Source organism: Chiloscyllium punctatum, chromosome 15 (genome assembly GCF_047496795.1).
Source record: "Chiloscyllium punctatum isolate Juve2018m chromosome 15, sChiPun1.3, whole genome shotgun sequence".
NCBI lineage: Eukaryota > Metazoa > Chordata > Chondrichthyes > Orectolobiformes > Hemiscylliidae > Chiloscyllium > Chiloscyllium punctatum.
This window is the reverse complement of record NC_092753.1, coordinates 38,491,083-38,507,115: the sequence shown is the minus strand read 5'-3', so window position 1 is coordinate 38,507,115 and position 16,033 is coordinate 38,491,083. Positions and strand designations below refer to the sequence as shown.

The 16,033-nt window shown below is 39.3% G+C and overlaps 1 protein-coding gene across 16 annotated transcripts in view; it reads right to left on the bottom strand.

Moving 5' to 3' along the window:
* dmd (dystrophin) overlaps positions 1-16,033 on the bottom strand; it is a 1,983,813-nt gene that overhangs the window by 236,188 nt on the left and 1,731,592 nt on the right. For all 16 annotated transcript variants that reach the window (XM_072585000.1, XM_072584994.1, XM_072584999.1 and 13 more), the window contains one exon: positions 12,528-12,700. In XM_072585000.1, the coding sequence (XP_072441101.1) occupies positions 12,528-12,700 (173 nt within the window). The remainder of the gene's footprint in view (positions 1-12,527; positions 12,701-16,033) is intronic.

The window sequence follows — 16,033 nt, the reverse complement described above, 5'->3', positions numbered from 1 at the left end:
GATTTCCGGAGGCAATTCCATTACAGAGTATTAAGGCAAAAAGGGTGGTCAAGGAGTTAATAGCTTTCTTCACTCAGTATGGGCTACTCTGGGATCGTTTGTGTTACTGCACTGGACTCCGTGAGGCGCATCTTACAACAAGAAGATTAAAAGTGGGTGTTCAACCCACCCCATCCAAATTTTGACCCTAGGCAATCCTGGTAAAAAGAAGTGTAGCCCACCACCTCCCCCCAAACTCTTGCCCGAAACATCGACTTTCCTGCTCATAGGCTGCTGCTTGACCTGCTGTATTTTTCCAGCACCACAGTCTCGAATTAGTCAGGAAAGTCAAGTTAACAGGATGGAGATGAAGACAAAAGTTAGTGATATTTACAAATTTGTTAAAACATTGCCACATTTTGATGAAAAAGATTTCGAAGCCTTCTTTATTTCATTTTAAGAATTGGCTAGGCAGGTGGAGTGGATAGAGAACTTGTGGGTAATGCTAGTTCAGACTAAGCTGGTAGGCAGAGCTAGTGAGGTATTTCCTGTGCTGTGACATGAGGAGTCAAGAGATTATGCAAATGTCAAACAGGCTATCGTAAGTGTTTATGAATTGCTACCAGAAGCGTATAGACAGCAGTTCAGAAACTTAAAGAAGGAACAAGGTCAGACTTATGTTGAGTTTGAAAGAATTAAACATAATAATTTTGACAGATAGGTGCAGGCCTTAAAAATAGATAAAACTTATGAGGCTCTAAGAGAGATTATTCTGCTGGAGGAGTTTAAAAACTCACTTCCAGAGATGGTAAGAATTCATGTGGAGGAAAAGAAAGTTCAAGAAGTGAGAAGAGCAGCAGATTTAGCAGATGACTACATATTGGTGCATAAGACAAGCTCCTGGCCAGAAATTTGTCCTGTGAGGGATAGAAATTGCGAGAGGGGGAGATCCTACACTGCCAAACAAAGAGTAGAGCACATTGATAATTGTTTACCACCGGTTAAAAAAGAAGCCCAAGAGGTGAAAGACCTCAGGTGTTTTCACTGAAATGGAGTGGGACACAGAAAATTATAGTGCCAATGGTTTAAGAAAGGCACTGGGAAAAGGTGTTTTCACTGCCAGAAAGTGCACAGTACCGGTCGTTAAAGAAAAGCACTGTGGGAAAAAATGTGGTAAAATGCCAGTGGCATTAGTGGAATTAGTAAAGGAAACCCCAAGAAAGGTTCAGGAACTGCCTAGGCCGGCACTGGGTATGGAGTTATGCCTAATCTCTATAAAGACTTTTCATCTGTATGTAAAGTTTACTCAGAAAGAACAGGGGGAGATGGGAAAGGAATTGTAATTTTGAGAAATACAGGATCTAATCAGTTTCCAATAGTAAGAGATGAACGTATTTGCACTCTTTCTGATCTGTGACCTGAGAGAGAGGTAATTTGTGGGATAGATGGACAGAAATTTAGCATTCCCTATGTAAGATCAGATTAGAGTGCCAAAAAGACTGGGAAAGTAACAGTGGGAGTGATTGACAGTGTCAGTTGCAGGAATACAGTTTGTTCTTGGAAACGATTTAGCAGAATCCAAGGTGGGAGTGACACCCTTGTTGTGGAGAAGCCCAAGGAAGACCAAGAAACTGAGGAACTGAGGAACAGAAATATCGTGGTATTTTCCCAGACTGTGTAGTAACAAGATCCCCCAGTAATGTGTCACAGCATGAAGTGAAAAGTAAAGAGAAAGACAAAGCAGTTGAGGTTCAGTTAGCGGGCATCCTGTTTGATGTAATGGTGCAGGAAAAACCTGAACAGGCAGAGGGTTAGGCAGAAGTGTTTAGTTCTGAAAGACTAATGGATTTAGAATAGAAAGATGAGACAATAAAAGATTGATTTGTTAATTCATATTCAAAAAAGGAGTCAGAATGTATTTCTAAGGGTTATTATATAAAGATAAAATTCGAAAACAAAAATGGAGACCATAGTAGGTTAGTGCAGAGGTGAAATGGGCAGAAGTGCACCAGATTGTGTTGCCGGTAGCATACAGACACAAATTGTCACCTGTAGCACACAAACTACCTGTGGGAGGTCACCGAGGTGTGAGGAAGATTCAGGTTAAGGTACAAAAGCATTTCTAAAGGCCTGGACTGGATAAGGATGTGGTTAACTTTTGCCGTACATGTCATATGTGCCAAAAGGTAGGTAAGCTGCTTGCAACACCTTTGTTGCCAATTCCCACATTCAAAGAACCTTTAACGTGGGTTATGATTGATTCTGTAGATCCTCTTCCTAAAAGTGGGAACCAGTACTTGCTAACTATAATGGATGTGTCTACCAGATTTCCGGAGGCAATTCCATTACAGAGTATTAAGGCAAAAAGGGTGGTCAAGGAGTTAATAGCTTTCTTCATGCAGTATGGGCTACCCAAAGAGATTCAGTCAGACTAAGGGTCTAATTTTACTGCTGGACTATTTAAGGAAGTCATTGGTAGCTTAGGTATGTAGCACTTTAAATCAAGTGCATATCATTCTGAATCTCAGGGAGCTTTAGAAAGGTGGCATCAAACCCTGAAGGACATGTTGGGAGCATACTGTCAGAATTAGCCAATAGTTGTGATAAAGGTATGCCATTCATATTGTTTGCCATTAGAGATGCCCCAAATGAATCTATTCAGTTTATTCCCTTTGAGTTAATACTTGGACATGAGACCCTTGAATTTAATTAAAGATAAATTGACAGGACGGAAGTTGGAGATCTCGCACTTGGATTATGTACCTGAGGTGAGGGAGAGACTAAATTGGCTAGGTGAGTTAACTAAACAGCATCTGAAGAGGGCACAGCATAGAATAAAGCAGGCAGCAGATACAAACTCTGAAATTCAGATGTTTTCCTATGGGGAGGACGTATTAGTATTGTTACCAGTGGTCAGAGATCCCTTCAAAGCCAGGTTTAATGGTCTGTATCAAACTGAGAAAAAATTAGGTCAGGTAAACTATCTGGTAAAGATGCAAGCTAGAATGAAACTGTATCGGGTATGTCATTTGAATATGCTGATAGAGTGAGGGAATTGGAGATCCAGGTGTTAGTTACTGCCCTGCAGAGTGAATTATTAAATCCAGATGTTGTGGAACTTGATGTGCCTCAAAATATGTTAAACAATGAGGAAGTCCTTGAGGAGTGGGATAGGTTAACGAACTGTCTCAGGATCAAAGAACGCAGCTGAAAGGTTTGTTGCAGTGGTATGAGGACATATGCAGGAATAAGATGGGGAGGATTAATGCTACTGTGCATGTGGTAGAAGTAGGAAATGTTGTTCCAATAAAACAACACACCTACCAACTTAATCCTTTCAAAGCCACACAGGCCCAGAAGGAAGTGGATGAGATGCCTAACGAAGATATCATTGAATTGAGTCAGAATAAGTGGAATTTGCCAATCATGTTAGTTGATGGAACTCAATGATTTTGCGTGGACTATTAGAAGGTCAATGCCATCACAAAATTAGACTCATACTCCACACCAAGATTGCAGAAATGTATGGTACAAGCCAGTTACATAACAAAATTGGACTTACTGCATAGTTATTGGCAGATACCTTTATCAGAGAAAGCGAAAGAAGTTTCTGCTTTTGTAACCTCAAATGGGTTATACCAATTCAAAGTGATGTCTTTTGGAATGAAGAATGCACAGGCCACATTCAAAGACTCATGAACGGAGTTGTGGCTGGGTTTACAAACAGTCTATCTGGATGATGTAGTGATCTTAAGTGAGTCTTGGAAAGATCACATGGTTGAGTCGGCAGAGTTGACATTCTTGGGACATAATATCAGTCATGGAAGATTGATCTCAAGGAATGAAAAAATGAAGGCCATCGAGGAATTTCCATGACCAACCTCAAAGAAAGAGGTACTTCAATTTTTGCAACTAAGCGGATTCTACCAGAAGTTTATTCCAAACTTCAGGAGCATGTGTAACCGCTTACAGATTTACTGAAGAACACAAAAATTTTGATGGACAGAAAAATGCCAGGAAGCATTTCACAATTTCAAAGCAGTATTAACCACCACACCAGTTTTAGCTGTACCAAATTTTTTGAAACTATTCAAAGTTGCAATTGATGTTAGTGATATAGGAGTTGGAGCTGTACTGCTACAGGATGATGATGATGGAATTGATTGTCCAATTGGCTACTTTTCAAAGAAGCTCAACACTTAACAGAGAAAATACTCTACCATCAGAAAGGAATTATTGATTTTGCTACTGGCCGTACAACATTTTAATGTTTTTGTGATGAGCAATGTGTCGGAGACAGTTGTGTGCACTGATCACAATCCTCTTACATTCTTGGAATGATTAAAAGACAAGAATATGAGACTATTTCATTGGCGTCTTATGTTACAGACTTTTAGTTTACAAATTGTACATGTTGCAGGTCATTAAAATGTAACTGCAGATGTGTTATCATGGATTTAAAGGATAAAGTACAGATCAGATTGAACAGATACCAATGTTATATTTATGTGCAGAAATTAATATAAACTTAGTTTAATGTCCTATGTATTTCATTGCAATAGGATTAAGAATTAGAAAAAAGTTTGAATATGATGGTTCAGTTTTTCTTACGGGGTGAGGTGTTATCAAGTTGAAGACATGTACTGTACCTTTAAGAGAGAGTGAATGCTGTTCTGAACTGACAGCTGGATTGTACCTCTGATGACTAGCTAGCAGTCTCAGAATGAACTGGAAAGTTGAAAATATGTAACATTTGGCTGTGAAATTGACACCTGGGTTGGCTGCTGTTTTGACAACAATTTGAATTTAACCAATCAGCTTAAATTATGCCCCAGGATACTAAAACCCAATCACATTTTAATTTATTGTTTTTGCCAACCTTGAACCAATGAGACAATCTGATGTTTGGGCTATAAAAGAAACAAGCATTTTGAAAGTCATACAGAGATTATCCATGGGTTAACAATATTTTTCATCTGAATAAGGTACCTTTGATAGAGAGTGTTTTTGAACAGCAGTCTTTCTTGGTGGCAGTTACAATGTCAATGACAGTTACTCTCTGTCTGACTTTCAAAATGTCTGTTTCTTTGAAAAGACAAACACATCTGTTGAAGAAACCAACTGAGAGAGAAGGCTGCTCACTGCTTCATGAATCCTCTCGTCAGCTAGTTTAGCAATTCTGCAATGGAACTATCAGAGCAGGTTGTTTTCCAAACTAAACCTATCAACAAAAAAAAATCAAATGGCAATCAATAAACCTTTAAAATGTATATTAGTGTTTTGTCTGTAATTCTAAACCATCAAGCTACATAGCTTTCTTCTTGACTCAGCAATTAAAGTCGACCATTTAATAAGTAAGCTCGAGTAAAAGGTCAAAAGAAGTTGACATCTTTATTAATAGCCCTTGAATATTCCTCTATTTCTGACTCCTAATAGCAGAAAGAATGGCATTACCATTATCTGATGTTGCCGGTTTTTTGAACAAGATGGATCTTTATGTCAATATTTTTCCTTTCTGAATTGTGTTTTGGTCACTCATAAAGACTTATTCTGTTGACATAAGCTGAAAGCAGTTGCTCGGTCCACATATGAACTTCTCCCCTATCAGACATCAATAATCATCAGGGAATGGGCGCTGGACCACAATGGTTATTGGCAGCTTTAATATTGCTCAAGCAAAAAAAAGACTACAATTTGAAAGCTGTTCATGTATTGTTTGGTTTGCAATTCTACAATATACCTCAAGAAGGAATTAATCTCAGGCAAATGATTAAAAAGCATTGGAGGCTGAGGTTGGGTTGAATTCCTGGCTTTCATTAATTCAGCAGTCAAGATATGGAAATTAAGTAGCTAAATTTATGTTGCAATAAGTGATGCAAGACCAGCTCAGCGAGGCTGACTCATACAACTTCGGCTTTGCATGGGCTGCTGTAATAATTCTTTCGTTGGCTTTTCAACCCTGAAATTCTAATGGTTACTGAGGGGAATAGATACATGCACGTATTCATATGTGCATGCGAAAGGAGAGATTTTGCAAAACTCCCTGTGTCTAAGTATAGACAGAATTATATGACTTAATATCCTCAGCTAACTGCATCATTATCATAGAAATACCATGAGTGAAACAATACCTGCAACACATTAGTAGGAATAATAACAGTTACCAGTAGCAATTCGGATGCTTCCTGATACTACACTTATATTCTGCATATATGGCTTCTCCCCTTATGCAGTTTCAGATTCCGTCCATGTGACTCTGATGAGGAAGGCAATCAACAACTGAACCATACAACCTAGAGAATCAAGTACTACAAAAGGCTGTGTTAGGTTTGCTGATCTCATGTTGGACAGGAGCCATGTACACGCAGTCTCTGAAGCCCTGAGTTGGGAGTGATGAAAATCAGTCAGGAATCCCAATATAATTGCTATTCAACAATAACCACAGCTGGAGGTGTGGTGACATGAAACATTTAGTAGGATAAAAGTGAATTAGCCAGAATGTACCATGTGTTTGAATAACTGATGGTATCAACTGAGTAAGGTGCAAGACTGTGAAAGGCATCCATGTGATAATGCCAGGTAATTGGTGAACAAAGAAAGCGAAAATCAACACTTCCCATAACTAAGGACTGCCCCTCTTACAACTGTACATCTGCTGCACATTTTATTCCAAAGCTATATAGCTAAAAAGTATTCCATTTGTTGCAAGTATTTGAATTCACATTTGCTGTTCAAAAACCTGATTGCAAGTGAAAGCTGTGTGCCAAATAAATCTTAATATAATCAATATATGAACAAGCGAATACAATTTTCCCTTTTATAGGTAAAACATGTGGGCTATTTTCCCTGCAGCATCAGAGGCTGAGGGGTGACCTTCTAGAGATTTATAAAATCATGAGGGGCATAGAACATAGAATAGAACAGTACAGCACAGAACAGGCCCTTCAGCCCATGATGTTGTGCTGATCCTCTGATCCATTGACCCTCATGTATGCACCCTCAAATTTCTGTGACCATATGCATGTCCAGTAGTCTCTTAAATGTCCCCAATGACCTTGCTTCCACAACTGCTGCTGGCAACGCATTCCATGCTCTCACAATTCTCTGTAAAAAGAACCCGCCTCTGACATCCCCTCTATACTTTCCTCCAACCAGCTTAAAACTATGACCCCTCGTGTTAAACATTTCTGCCCTGGGTAGTAGGGTAAACAGACAAGATCTTTTCCCTGGGGTGGGGGATCCAAAACTAGAGGGCATAGGTTTAAGGTGAGACAGGAAAGGTTGAAAAGGGACCTACGGGACAACATTTTCATGCAGAGAGTGATGAGCGAATGGAATAAGCTGTCAGAGGAAGCAGTGGAGCCTGGTACAATTACAACATTTAAAAGGCATCTGGATGGGTGTGTGAATAGAAAGAGTGTAGAGGGATATGGATCAAATGCTACCAAATGGGAGTATATTTATTTAGGATACCTGGTCGGCATGGACAAGTTGGACCGAAAGGGTCTATTTCCACGTTGTACATTTGCATAACTCTTTTTTTTCAATTTAGAGCAATTCTGACCACTGAGGCATGGATTTAAGTATTATGGGACTTAATGCCACTGGAAAATTGGCCTATTCATTAGACTGGACAAGATTAGTTGGGGAAAAATCCTGCCTGTGCCACTCGCATTTAAAACCCCATTCAACTCTGCAAACCCCCCTCCACAACCTGTCAACGATTCCCCCATCTTGATTTGGATTTCTGCAAACTTGCACTTAATCTGATTTCACCTCCAAAGGAAGATCGATGCCCTTCAAACATCAAACAGTACATTTTAAACTGTCTGTCCTTCTGATCCATGCAGACACGTATTTGGAGGAACGTTGCTGTGATTTCATAAACAAGCTCTGCACATCAGTGGAAAACCTACCGACCTCGACAAATAAAAATTCTTATTAGGTATCAGGATAGAAATAAAATCTATAAATGTGCTATGTTCACTTGGAATAAAATGAAAGCTCAGTCTGTGTCCACAAGCCGAAAATACGTGTTTGTGTTTTTACAGTGGAGCTATGTTATTTATTAGTAGGCAAGCTAGGTTAAAACATTTAAAGATAAAATAAATGAAATGAAATGTGTGAGTAAGCAGTCTCGCAATGATTATATGCTTGACAGATTGACAGGTGCCTGGAAGAAAGCATAATCCTCAAAGCAACTCTAAATCTTATTACAATAGAGTAGTCAGTTTATTGGATTTATTTAAATGAGAGACTGATATCATCTGGCCAAAGAAATGGAATCATCTCTGGATGCTGTAGAATGTCTGATACCATATCATCAGTTTGCTGGAAGACAAGGTTTACTTTTATTAGTTTAGAAAAGAAAAAAAATAGAGATGTGAAAACCCCTTATCAAAACTGTGCATGGTATGAGAACTTCATTGAAATCAGGAATACCTATTTCATGTCATCAATGCAGAATTAGTTGACAATTTATTTCATGGACATTGCACAGTAAAGGTAAATGAATATGTTGAGAAATTGAAGATGATGTTTGATTGTTCAAACTCAATGTCAACATTTATCAGTCCTTGGTTGCTCCCTTGGATTCTCAATGTGGTTTTAAATGTGGCTGTGGGTCACATCGACCAGGACAAGTGCAGTTTTGACTCTTGCTCTGTACTGAGTCAGCCAATCCTAACCTCATATTAGAATAGTCAAAGTTCCCAAGAGAACCCCAAGCCATGAGTCTAAGGAGAGAGTAAGGATTATGGAAAGTGGGGGCAACAAACAGCTAGGAGTTCTGCTCCTCACCATTCTCAATGGGGTCTGGATAATGATTGGCTATAATTCTCATTGGAGAAAGTGAGGATTACAGATGCTGGAGATCATAGTCAGGAGTGTGGTGCTGGAAAGCACAGCAGGTCAGGTAGCATCTGAGGAGCAGGATAATCGATGTTTCGGGCATCAGCCCTTCCTGATGGAGAGTCGATTCGCCTGCTCCTTGGATGCTGCCTGACCTGTTCTTTTCCAGCACCACACTCCTGACTCTGATTCTCATTGTCGCGTTACTTGCTGGCACTATTGTCCAAGCTCATGCTGAGAATGGTAAGTTGGGCCAAATGCCACAAGTAGACATGAATCAGTTTGCTCAGGACATGATAGGTTATGGGAAATGAAAGAAGGACAAAATTGAACAAGCAACCACTTTAGACCACATTCCCACAGTATGGCAGTACAGTGACAATTTGCCTTCCAATACCAGGCAGAAGACTATTCACCAGACAGTTTTCCACATTTAAATAAAGAGGAGGGTACACAGAAATTATTAGATATGCAATCTATATAAAAACAAATGAATTAGTAGCAAGAGCAGGCTGTAGAGTTCCTTAAGTCTGCTCTATCATCGGATAAGGGCCACAATCCTACTTTCTTGCCTATCCCCTATACTCAATGATTCCCTTGTCAATCAAGAAGTTACCTTGAGTAAATTCAATGAACTTGCCCCCATCTGCTCTCTGGGGAAAGAGAACTCCAAAAACAAATGGCCTCTGAGGGAAATGTGTTCTCATAATCTCACTTTCAAATGGATGAATACTTAAATTTAAATTGTATCCTTTTGTCTCATATCTCAACGTAAGGAAAACATTCACCCCGTTTAGTCCCCTCAGGAGCTTCTATGTTTTAATAAGATCACGTCTCCTTTTTCCAAACCCAAAATTGACATGCACCCAACCTGTTTAACGTTTCCTCATAAGATGAATTCTTCTTCCCAAGAATCATTTGAGAGAACCCTTTCTGAACTTTCTGTGATGAATTTATATCTTTTCTTAAGTTAGGGAGCGAAAAGGTAGTTGAAATGTAGTCTCACCAATGCCCTGTGTAATTATAGCAAACCTTCCCAACTTATATTTTAAATTCCATTTCAGAAAGCAAGAACGTTTCTTACTGGCCTCTTAATCACTTTCTGTACCTGCATACTAACTCTTTGTGATTCATGTACAACAATATCCTGATCACCTGAACTGTAGAGTTTCAGAATTTCTCCCCATTTAAATAATCAGCTGCTTTTCATTTTTTTTCTCCCTGGACAGGTTTACAGTTCCACATACTATACATCATCTATAAATTATTTTCCTACTCAATCTATGGCCCATTTCAGATGATTTACATCATCTTCACAACAGACTCTCCAATATCTGTGTCATCAACAAATTTGGCAACTATACATTCAGTTCCTTCACCTAAAATATTGATATAGATTGTAAATTGTTGAAGCCTTGATATACATCATTAGTTACTCAACAAGCCAGTAGATCACCAATCTGAAAATGACCCATTTATCCCTTCTCCCAGTCTCCAATTCACTATCAATCCTCTATCCAACCTAATATATTATCCCCTACACCATGAGTTCTTATTTTTTGTTCTTTGTTCTTTGCTACGGCATCTTATTCATTTACTTTTGGAAATCTAAGTATTTGGAACTCTTGTACCCCTTGATATGTGTTAGTTGTTTCTTCTTCCAAAAATGCAAAGAAATTAATGAAACATAATTTCCCTTTCACAAAATCAAGTTGACGCCACCTGATGACATTAATATTTCCAAAGTGCTCTGCCAACCTCCTTAAGAACGGATTCGAGCATTTTCGCTGTGACAAATGTTATTATGGATCACACCTAAATTCTTGTTATCTTTCCTTTTAATAAAAATTAAGGCAACTATGTGTATAATGCCTTGGGGGATTTTCACATTGTGGTAGATGTAGACACAGCAATACTATCCCAGGAAATCATACAGACAGGCTCACAGTTTGTTTAGTGAAAGCTATTTCTAATTGTCTCAGGAACTGAATGTCTGCAATGATAAATGAGACCCTGTTACTACTTACCTGATTGCAGATATTTTAATCTGTGCCTTTTTTTTTGCTGTTTATCTTGTGCACGGTAATATATTTGTCAGTTAATCTATTGCTGTGCCTCAAGAATCTACATATTCATGTAAGAGCATGCGCGAGTGCAAATTTCTTGACAAGAATCAAGGTTAATGCTGATGATCCTTGCGGAGTTGTAGAGGACAAACAAATATCATTGTCGACATAAATCTGGAAATGTGGAATATGCAAAAAAAAATTGACTGCCCTTTGACAGCACCCAAGATATAATGTACAGCACCATTTAGAAGATGTGTTGATTTATATAAATAACATTAAAGAGTCATTAATATTGAAGGTTAATGAGGCTCATCAACTTCACTCAAGCTTTAGGCAAGAATTCTACCCTCTGACACACTAAATGAGTTACTTTCACAGGTGATTAAAGTTTGCAGTTTCAAATCTGTGCTGTTTAAAGTTATGATATGCAGAACAAAAGGAAAAGAAAGTGACACCATCGGAAGATTATTCCATACTTGAATGTCAAAACCAACTCGATCATGTTGAGAATGCACCATGTCATTAAGTCTTTGATAAGTAATCAAAAAAGGGCTCCTGTCTGGAAACTAAGCTTTCAGTCCTAGCACATTTTAAAATGCGTTGTTTTTTAGCTATCACACAAACGTTAAAGGTTTTCACTTCCCAAGTAAGAGCTCAGAATTAAAAGTACATTTTGAGGGAATCAACGTATTAAAGAGTCAAAGGGACCTGACACAGAATCAATGGATGGTTATGGTAAATAATTCCAATGTCATGTTAGTGCATTCCTGAAATATGATCCTTTAGCATAGCAGTGTTGGCACTGTGAGAATGCTGAGCAGAGATTTATGAGTACTGTATGAGGAACACAATGCCACTTACTACACAGTACTATATTGTTTTCCAGCCAACAACTATACTATTGAGTGATTTCCAGTGGGAGAGAGGGCAGCAGAGTGAGTCCTAAATCCAACAGTCAGTGCACAGTCATTGCACATTAACTTCCCACAAAGACAGGAGAATCCATCATTAGTTTTCCCAAAGCAGGCTCTCCATCTCGTGAAAAGAATTTCACTAAAAAGTTACATTTCCTGCTATAAACATTCCCCCTGTGTAGTGGCAGGACAAAGATTTTCTCAATGCTAGCACACCACCAGCTTACACGGCAGTTTGGAGATATTAGACATCAACATACTGCAACAGTCATGATTTGGAGATGCCGGTGTTGGACTGGGGTGTACAAAATTAAAAATCACACAACACCAGGTTATAATCCAACAGGTTCACTTGGAAGCACTCGCTTTCAGAGCGCTGCTCCTTCATCAGGTGGTTGTTGCTGACTTAGTTACACAGTTCTGAGGATGTCAGCCAGTCCCTTCTTTGAGGACCTATGTATGAGAGCCTATGGCCAGTGAGTATCAGGTGATCTGTAAGGCTTGGTATCACACCACACTGTACTTCACACTTCGCAAACTTCTATCAGGATAAATTAGATATCCAAAGTTTTATCTCATAAATTGTAACATCACTGTAGATTCCTAACAATTCTGAAGTAACATTCTGAGTAGAAATGCTAAACTCCAAATGCTAAATACAGGAATCAAAAGCAAATCTTATTATTTTCAGATTAGCACCGATGAAAGGCCTTACCTAATATTCAGTGATTTTTTCCTGAGCTCAGTCCAATGAAAATTCATGTCATCAAGACGTCTCCGTAGCAGAACCCCATCCTCTGCACCTTCCAGACCTTTGAGTATTTTTTGTCCATTTTCATCCAAGTTATGGTAAGTATCAGTGTGAGCATCAATTTCTGACTGGAGATCCTGTCAAAGAAGACAGATTACAAAATATATTTATTTTGTATCTATCGATTTGTCAGAAATGGGATCTTACAGTCAGGACAATCACTGAACTGTGCCTGACTTCATGCTTTACTCGATTCAACATTAGATTGGAAATGAAATTGACAATAAAATAAAACAAAACAAAAATTGCACTTTTGACATCACTGACCTTTACGTAATAAGTTTTTCTTTGCAACATTTTGAGTCTAAGCCTTGGAAGAATACAAAGGGTTTGAGGTGCCTGCATTATGCCCGAGACAGTTACTCAGGAAAGCACAGACTCTTGTGTGCTTTCTGCTCAATAATGTGTGACTGGATAGGAACCAGCCTCAACATTCACTATTGCATAACCACCCTAAAGGACACAAAACCATCATTCAGGGTAGTGGCCTTTCAGCAACACAACAGTTGAATAGGCCAGTCATAAAATTAGCTTTGTTTTTTTATAGAATAGAAAAGCATCACAGTTCTCAATTCTCTTTAAATTTTAAAGGGCTCCAGCAAGTGAACATTCCTCAAACAGATGCCACATGCCAATGTGCAAACATTTAAGCATAGACCAGCATACCAACCCACCTACAGGCTTGATTGAGCTGACTTTATAATATGGAGTGAGAGTTTTGCTGTTCTGTACATCAACCAATTGTTTCCTTTTCAGCTTTATGCCCCTTCCTACATGCATCCTCTCAAAGAAGGAAGTATATCTCTGAGTGGATCCATGCAGTAAACTCTGACAGAACTGTCAAGAGGAATAAATCCCAAGTGAGAGACAGTTTACTCATAAGACAAACAGTTGAGACACTCACTCCATGTAAATCATAAACTCAACTAAAACAACTAACTGTATCTTCCAAAATAAGCACATGTTCATACTCAAGCTAAGATGGAAGATCTTGGAGATACAGAGCAGGTCCATCAGCAAATTTGATGTTTTGTCCAGTCACAGTTCCTCAGATAATGAAACAATCTCTGCTAATAAAATACGAAAAACACCCAGACTTGAACTAATAAGTGGCAAGTAATATTCAGGCAACATAAGGTCCAGACAAAAACACAGCCCCAATAAAGAGACTAACTATCTTCTCTTGAAAGTGGAGTAGCAGGTAGATAGGATAGTGAAGGCGGCGTTTGGTATGCTTTTCTTTATTGGTCAGAGTATTGAGTACAGATGTTGGGAGGTCATGTTGTGGCTGTACAGGACATTGGTTAGGCCACTGTTGGAATATTGTGTGCAATTCTGGTCTCCTTCCTATTGGAAAGATATTGTGAAACTTGAAAGGGTTCAGAAAAGATTTACAAGGATGTTGCCAGGGTTGGGGGATTTGAGCTATATGGAGAGGCTGAACAGGCTGGGGCTGTTTTCCCTGGAGCATCAGAGGCTGAGAGGTGACCTTATAGAGGTTTACAAAATTATGAGGGGCATGGATAAGGTAAATAGGCAAAGTCTTTTCCCTGGGGTCGGGGAGTCCAGAACTAGAGGGCGTAGGTTTAGGGTGAGAGGAAAAAGATATAAAAGAGACCTAAGGGGCAACTTTTTCACACAGAGGATGGTACGTGTATGGAATGAGCTGCCAGAGGAAGTAGTGGAGGCTGGTACAATTGCAACATTTAAGAGGCATTTGGATGGGTATATGAATAGGAAGGGTTTGGAGGGATATGGGCCAGGTGCTGGCAGGTGGGACTAGGTTGGGTTGGGATATCTGGTTGGCATGGACGGGTTGGACCGAAGGGTCTGTTTCCATGCTGTACATCTCTATGACTCTAATAACCATCTCTGCTAGACATCGGAAGAAGTTTCTCACAATTTGTAGAATTCCAGTTAGATTGTAGCAGCCTGGAATATTTTTGTATCAATAAGTAGACAGGAAAAGCTTATCAAGACTTTGGTGTGAGAATTGCCATTTGGTCAGTGGGTGCCTTGAGGACCAACCGGAGTGTTACACTTGTAAAATGCTTCCCAGGTTTCATTGGAACTATTCAGTTGTTAGTTACATAGATTTGAAGGCATAGTTGGAAATAATGGTCTGCATTATTGTTTGGTGGAGGTATTCCTGCTTTTCCAAAGGCAATGAAACACTCCATTAAGGTCATCATACGAGACAACTTCAGACATAGGTTTGACTGCAGCAACCACTGAGCTGCCAGAAATTGAATTCTCTGGAACAGCCATTACCCTGAGACAAGATGTACCTCAGGTCTCTAAATCTCCAGCAGAACCATTATGGTCACCCACTGTTTAATCTCACTTCACCGAGGGAATACTTCATAGAAGTTGTAGAAAAGAACTGAACGAAGTAAATTCAGTTGACACAAAGGGTTGTCTTGTTATTAAATAGCTGTACAGAGGATAGGATGATTTTCCAGGCTCTTTCTGCTGAATGTTGCACACAAAAATAACATTTGGGAAATAACATCTATGTCACATATATGGCAGGAAACAATTATCTCTACAAAGAAGCATTGAACTATCTTTCCTTGACAATCAAGAAGATGATCACCCAAATCACCCATCATTAACATCTCGGGGATTACGAGTGACCAGACATCCAACTAGTCCAACCATACAACTACTGTGCCTGGAAGACCGGATCAGAAATTTAGAATTCTGAGATTGGAAACTCATTGCACAACTCTGAAAAGCTTTTCCACTCCCTACGAGGCACAAGTCAGGTATGTGATGGAATACTGTCGATTTGCCTGGATGAATGCAATAGTCTCAGGACAGTTGATGGAATCCAGGACAAAGCAGCCCATTTCATTGGTACCCAATCCATAATGTTAAAGATTCATTGCTCTGTATCATTTACTAAACATCCTTTACAATTACCTTCCAAACTCTCAAACTCCAATAAGTACGAGGCCATCCAATGCATGGAACATCAGCACTTGCACATTTTCCTCTAAATCATTGAGTTGAAACTATACCACAATCAAATGTAACAACGAGGATCTTATGCTTCAGTTATACAGGTCATTGGTGAGACCATATCTCAAATACTGTGTGCAGTTTTAGTTTTCACATTTTCGGGAGAATGTCGATATGTCCGAGGCAGCTCAGAAGAGGTTTATTAGATTGATGCTTGCAATGAATGACTGATCTTACAAGCACAGGTTGTACAGTTTGAGCTTGTTTCAAGCAGAGTTTAGAAGATTCAAGGATAACTTGATTGAAGTGCATTAGATCCTGAATGGTCTTGACAAGATGGGCATGGAAAGGATGTTCATCTTGTGAGCCAGCCCAGATGCCAGATTGTGGCTCAGTGGTTAGCACTGCTTCTTCACAGCACCAGGGACCAGGGTTCAATTCCAGCC